Genomic DNA, 7,465 nt, shown 5'->3' with positions numbered 1-7,465 from the left:
TATTAAATATGGTATACTTTTAGTATACCATATTTAGTATACTTCCATGTACTAAATATGGAAGTAATTGAATTCGTATAATATATAGGCCTATATAAATAATAAATAAATAATTTATATATAATGATTTATATATATATATATATATATATATATATATATATATATATATATATATATATATATATATATATAAAATTCATTATATATATAAATAATATATATATAATATATATATATATATATATATATATATATATATATATATATATATATATATATAATTGTGTATATATATATATATATATAATTGTGTGTGTGCGTGCGTGTGTGTGCTGAGATTTTTTTTAATCGATTCTTTGTTCTTGAGAATCGATTCGCCCTACAGACTTAAACGAATCATTATAAAAGGAACCGACTCATTAGAGAGCCGCTGGTTCAGACAAGGATAGAGAGCGTCCTCGACTGAACTCCACATGCAAAGCTACAAAAAGGAGCTCCGACATTCAAACACGGCACAAACGAGCCAGGAAATGTAGCAGCCGAGCAGTGACACTCTGTCCCAGTTCAAACGGTCGACACATTCACCACCTTATATCATTAAATCCACTTAATAAACTGTCTTCACTGGGACGCTTTTCGCTTTGATCTCCGGTTTATTTCCTGGACAGAACTCATGAGATCATTTTAAAGGTAAGGAACTGAAATATTATTATTATTATTATTGTTATTATTATTATTATTATTATTGTTATTATTATTATTATTATTATTATTATTATTATTATTATTATTCGGGAACTTCAACATAGATGAAGTGATAATTTTGTCAAAAGTTTCCCTGGGAAATTAATCTTACATAATAAAGATGTTAATTTGGGCTTTTCGAATGACCGCGCAGAATACAGGTGTTTTACGAAAGACTAAATATTTAAACAAACTTAATGAAACTGCATAAATTGAGCATGAAACTAAACTGATGAATGGAACTTGTAACTGAGTTTAGGTTTAGTACCCACGCTGTGTGTGAAGCGCGGCGTCTCCGGAGCTCTGTGGCAGTTCCACTAGTTCCACGGACAGGCTGATGGCATTTTTTAATAAACGCATGTTATGTGACACCGCGACAGTATCCTTAAAAAATCATCTTAAATATTAAATAATTCTGTGCAGCTTATCTTGGCTTTGAAAAAAAAAAAAAAAAAAAAATATATATATATATATATATATATATATATATATATATATATACGAAAACTGTGTATATCTTCATCATTTCTGTTTTAATAACCATTGAAATATAATCCATATAATAAAGTGGTTGTGATGCTGTGTGATAGCACGTCTAGTTGCAGTTTTTAGCCCTGTTCCAGGGACACTGCGTGCGTGTTGAGGTCAGCAGAATTCCTAGAAGTCACTTTTCTGCGTTCTGCGTGACGTCATGGACTTGGCGCAACCTCCCGATTTTGCCCCCCGAGGTTCTATACAGCCCAAATTAACAGAGCTGTAGCACAGAAATCTTACCTCTTACATGCTTTCATAAACATGTTTACAAACACATACAGCCTGAATGTCTCTCCATACTGATACTGATACAGTCTGACTTTGCCTTTAAGACGTGGCAGGCAAACGGTAAATATAGCTGAAGGTCTTTTGGCTCGATTACGCCATGTTGCACAAATGTACTCTGCCTTACTGGAAACATCTTCTGAGTTACATAACATTGTGTTGTAATGGATGTTACGTAACGATTAAAGCGGTTTTGTATTATTATGCTTTGTTTCCTTGGCCTCTAGGTGGAGCTGTTCTACAACCAAAAGCTGAATCTGACCTAAATTTGAAAAGGAAAACTTGGGTGACTTGACAGCTTTATTCCGAGAATGTTTGAAGAGGGATCTCAAGAAATGAGAGAGCAGAGTGCTGGGGTGCTGCCAGCTGTGGAGGCTGCGGGCACAGGAATGTTAGGATCAGATGTGGCAACCCACAGCAACACAATGTCTTTCACAGAGGAGGCTGTCTCCATCCTTACATCGAGCAGTCTGCTGGCTCGCTCGCTGTTAGGCCGCACATCAGCACTGAAACGTAAAGACGTGTCTCCGAGTGGTGGCACACTGAGGCGCAAGCGTGAGTTCATCCCACAAGAGAAGAAAGATGAAGGGTACTGGGACAAGCGCAAGAAAAACAACGAAGCAGCCAAGCGCTCGCGGGAGAAGCGACGCGTCAACGACATGGTGCTGGAGAACCGTGTGCTCGGGCTGCTTGAGGAGAACGCCAGGCTCAGAGCAGAACTGCTTGCACTGAAATATCGCTTCGGGTTGGTTAAGGAACCCTCGAATGCCTCCATCCTTCCGCTTACCACAACAGCACCATGCATTCCTCAACCTGCCAGCACACATTATTACGTACTCCGTGAAGATGGGCTTCACCCCAGCACTGCTTTGGTACCTCATCCAAATTCCACGCAGGCTGTATTCCATGTAGGACGGAGTATCAGGGAGAATGGCAGCATGTCAGAGGACTCAGGTTTCTCAACTCCTGGAGGTTCCAGTGTTGGAAGTCCTGTGTTTTTTGAAGACAGGCTCAGTGATCATGGCAAATTGTCTCCAAACAGATCTGATGAGTTAAGCTGTGAATATCACCACTCTCCTGCTCCTGACCTTCTTGTGGCACAGGTCTCAACAGGACACACCTCCACAGCCTCTGGAAATGGGGATTCGGTGGAAGGGTTAAAGAGTCTCCCTCACAAATTACGCTTCAAGTGTCCAGGGAGCAGTGACAGTGAGAACTCCAGTGAAAGACGCAGTCCTGTTCAGCACACAGGAGGACAGGAAAAAAACAGGAATCATTTCCCATCTGGCATGGGTGAAGGGGCTCGGCTCTGGCCACAACATGAAGGAGATGAATCTCGAAAAATTCTTGCTCATCATCATGGTGGCCTGATGGGCAGTTGCAGCAGTGGCCAGCTGCATGGGAACCACGGCGAGGCATATTACCATGCCGAGAACAGCATGCTCAAATCTCAGCTTAGCTCCCTTGGCGAGGAAGTGGCACAACTCAAAAGGCTCTTCTCTGAGCAGCTTTCCAAAATGAACTAAAGATCCTAGTTTTCCATAACAGACTGAATACAGGGAGCTTGGTCTTTTTAAGCCAGACTTAGCCATAAATTATAAAACATAAATTCAGAAGAGTGTTGAAACTGAATTTTAAGGCCCTGTCTTGACTCTAGTGGTAGCCAGTAGCCTTGTAGACTGTCATTTACCTTCTTTAACTACATAGTTTTATGACAGGAAGAGAGAATAAAAGTAGGCAGGGATTGTGCAAGATGGAGACACAGTACGGATGTCCGAGTACACAGTGTGCTGGATCCCCTCACATAAGGACAATAACATTTCTTTCTTTACCAGCAGGTTTTTACCTATGACACTTCAGTCACCCTACAAAAATAGACATTACTGCTAGACTCCAGTGGGTCACTAAACCAAAGTGTATCATTTATATTCAACGCAACATTTCCATATTCATTGTTAAATCAGCTATTATGTCATGATCTATGAATTTAAAAATGCATTGGAAATTAATTTGGTGCTGGTTCAATTATGTTTTTATTTAATTATATAAATTATACTTAGTGGGATAGTGGTTAGCACTGTGGCTTCGCACCTCCAGGGTCTAGGGTTTGATTCCAGCCTCGGGTCTGTGTGAGTGGAGTTTGCATGTTCTCCCATGGCTTGGAGGGTTTCCTACAGTCCAAAGAAGTGCAGGTTAGGCTCATGAGTATTTCCAAATTTGCATAGTGTGTAAACGAGTCTGTGTGCATGTGTGCCCTGTGATGGATTGGCATCCTGCCCAGGGTGTTCCCCACCTTGTGTCCTGAGTCCCCTGAGATAGGCTTCAGGCTTCCTATGACCCTGTACAGAATAACCGGTACAGGGAATGAGTGTGTGAAAGAGATAAGAGAATTATATTTGCGTATAATAATAATAATAATAATAATAATAATAAAATATTTATATAGTCCCTTTAATTTCATGATTTGTCACGATTCAAGTCAATTTTATTTTATTTATATAGCGATTTTAACAATGATCATTGTCATAAAACAGCTTTACAGAATCAAAAACATAATTAGAGAAATAAGTATGAAAATGTGTGAGGAAATATGTATAAATCAAAATGATCAGATTGTCCCTGATGATCAACTTTTTTAGATTTAAGTGTTCAAATGCACAGTATCATAGTATCATATCCATATGTCACATACATGCCTTTTCCTGCCTTTCTCCTTTATACTACTCGTTACTGCCATCTGGGATTAGAATTGTGTGTATCTAGTAACTTAACTCTATAATGTGTATAATGGTGGTAAAAATCTGTGTTGCCTAGTGTATTTATGTGTGTGTATATTTGTTTTCATATGTGAATAAATATTTGATGACATATACAGTATAAAGTTTTCTTTCTTTGCAATCAAACATAAATAGCAAGAATATAGAGTATCTGCCAAATCACATCTGCCTAAATCCTATGTAAGAATATCTTTCTGTTTATTTTATGTAATTTATGGGGCTGCCTAAGATTAAGAAGGATATATATTAAGAAATCTAGATGAAATGTATCTCACTGGATTACATATTAAAATCACCAAAACCAAGTGAACACAATTAAAATTTAACTAACCAACACTGGAAATGTACAGTGTGTTGAAATAAAAAAAATTCTCTCTCTCTCTCTCTCATGCACACACACACACACACACTGTCTTTTAGGAAACTTTAATAATCTTCTCATCTTTCTTTATCCCTCTGTAGCTGATCTCTTTATTATATTTCTCTGGGTCACTAGCTGGCATGTAGCCTGAGGCAGAAACATGCCTGTAACTGACTGACAGAGCTCCCTACCTAAGTTTGGCATTCACACAGCTTATGCAGGAATGAACAGGACCCAGACACTCTTGCACTTACACAGTCAGTCTTTTACTGGAAGCCACTGCTGCAGAATAATGGTAATTATTCCTGGGAATTTCTGAAGTATGGGTGGTAGGGCCTAGACTGCTTGGAAAATGATTAACAAATTATATCACAGTTAGATTATACAGTTTGTTGCCCCAGGAATTACCTTTAAGTGAAAGTGAAAAGAAAATGCTATCCATGTAAGTTTTATAATTGCTTTATGGATAGAAAGCATTGCTTTCAGAAGCACTTTTTATAAATAACAATAATAAAGCTAACAAATATTAACAGTACATTTCTGACATAATGGTTTTCATTATCACTTATGAACTGAATATAAACTCTATTATCTATCTATACAGTACATCTAAACTAAAGTGAGTTACACTGCATTGATAATTCTACCTTACAGCAAATCTTGTGAGTATAATCATGAAGTCTATATAAATATTAGACTAAATTAATTACACACTTCAAGGCCTGCAAAGTCAGCCAGACTGGTGATTTTGCCGTGTGTGGCAGGATCCATTTCCACAAACATATTCTTCAGCCACAAGAGGGCACCATTTACGCAATTCTTTTATGACCTCTTAGCTCCGTTTTGAAACAGTTGATGTAATGCAAAGCTTATCATATGCAATTTTAAAGCCATTGTATTACTATTTTCCATTAATTAAAATGTTGATTTTACATAAAATACAACTACAATGTGAACAAAGAAATTCAAGTATATACCAGTTACACCAGAATAACAATAATCAGATTTTTGCATATAATCATTCACAGAACATTAAATGGTAATGGCAACAATTTTGTTCTAATAGGCATATATTTTCAGCTAATTCATTATAAATGATCAAAATGACAAATGACAGTTTAGAACTAAGAGTGCATTGCTTCTTTAAACTTATTCTTTAAAAGTAGCACAATGCTCACATTCATCAAAAACTCAGCTTAGCATTTTATAGATTTGCCAGAATTTGCCTAGTTACATTTTTTTATTATTATTTATTTATTTATGTTATGTGAGACACTAAAATGCCCATGTTCCTGTGAAAGAACATGAAACCATTAGGGGTTCTTATTCAGTCCCGTCGCAAAATGATGGCGAATTTAGAACATGTAATCAATGCTGATGTGCCAATCTTATTTATTATATATTAATAACTTCTTCCATTTGAGGGATACCCCAGCTTGATTAAAAATTGGGTCATCCTGGGGTGCCAACTATTGACTGGCAGTTGAGCTTAGCTAAAATAAATTGTTTTAATGAAAATCTTTGTGCCCCCCTTCATACACACACACACACACACACACATCCTGAGCCTCTTCGCTCCTCCGACCCCCTTCACCCTTTATGCAGCATGAGACGATGGCTGTTACTAGGCAGGCTTGGTGACAGTTACCATGGAAACCGCCTACCCAAGAAGCTGGGTGGGGTAGGGTGGGGTACATGGGGGGAGTGGGAGGGACCTATCTGAGGAAAGGGGGAGCAAGAGAATTGGCAAATTCAAGGCCATCGCAATGCTGCCATGAATGCCAGCACTGACAGACAAAAGAAACCAGAGCCCAGAAGTTGAGGGTTCAAAATTATAGATGCGTCTCTTGCATTTATGCAAAGATAAAAAGCTTGCAGCATTTAACTGAACAGTGATGGACAGGATAGCTACATGAAAACGTAAAAGATGGTCAAATACTGTAATTACCAGTTTGGTTTGGTTTTTAAAAAATCCATCATCTTCGTTGGTGAGGTGTCATCAGACAGTAATTTGAGATACTTATAGTATCTTTTTTTTTCATAGGCATTTGTGAGTCACAGCAGGGGAAGGGCTTTTCTTTATGGAGCAGATTTAATTGTTCATTGGATTTCTAACAAAAGTAATTGAGGTCTTGTTGGTGCTTGTTATATAATTTGACATTAAAACCCTGTGTTTATTTCTAGTGATTAAACTAACTTCAGCAGACAGGCTCCAGACAGTTAAATACATCTTTTGATATGTTCTATTCACATGCATAACCTTATTAAATGCTTGAGCTTTTGTAAATAACAGCTTCATGGATCAAATCATTGACTTCATCTTGTCTTGCTCTATACTGCCTAACACTAAACAGTGAGTCAAGCTCACAGAAGACTTGCTCCTTGGCACGTGTTAATCAAGCATAGGTTGTTATTTGTAGCCTACTAGGCTCCTCTCTACTGTACCTTATCCCTTAGTGAGATCTGGACTGACAAAGCATGTGAACTCCCAGCTTTAATCTTTGTGCTTGTGCGGACAGTCATTTTATAATCCTATCGTCTGTAGTAAGGGAGGAAAAAACCACCTGCATGTGCATGCAATATTTCCATATCTTAAAAGTTTTTAATTAGTACAGTGTCAGCGGGATCACAGCTCCCCTCCTGCAAGCCTCTCCCAACTGTTTCTTTTTATATCGCCTCTGTGAGGGCTTGTTTCTAAAAATGTCTTCCGTTCTCTAGGTTTCAGGATTTCTCTCTCTCTCTCCCTCTGGTAACCTTATTA

General features: G+C 37.8%; 1 protein-coding gene across 1 annotated transcript; it reads left to right on the top strand.

Annotated features, from left to right (window-relative positions):
- The first annotated feature begins 447 nt into the window (after positions 1 to 447).
- Positions 448 to 4,434, top strand: nfil3-6 (nuclear factor, interleukin 3 regulated, member 6). Its single transcript, XM_053515320.1, has 2 exons — positions 448 to 693; positions 1,794 to 4,434. The coding sequence occupies exon 2, from the start codon at positions 1,878 to 1,880 to the stop codon at positions 3,090 to 3,092; it is 1,215 nt and encodes a 404-aa protein (XP_053371295.1). The 5' UTR covers positions 448 to 693; positions 1,794 to 1,877; the 3' UTR covers positions 3,093 to 4,434.
- Positions 4,435 to 7,465: the final 3,031 nt, after the last annotated feature.

The sequence above is a fragment of the Clarias gariepinus genome, chromosome 16, assembly GCF_024256425.1.
Source record: "Clarias gariepinus isolate MV-2021 ecotype Netherlands chromosome 16, CGAR_prim_01v2, whole genome shotgun sequence".
Taxonomy (NCBI): domain Eukaryota; kingdom Metazoa; phylum Chordata; class Actinopteri; order Siluriformes; family Clariidae; genus Clarias; species Clarias gariepinus.
Note: the sequence above shows the minus strand (reverse complement) of the source record. Positions and strands in the feature narration are given on the sequence as shown.

Coding starts and splice junctions, on each gene's coding strand:
- nfil3-6 (XM_053515320.1), top strand. CDS start 1,878: ATGTTTGAAGAGGGATCTCAAGAAATGAGAGAGCAGAGTGCTGGGGTG.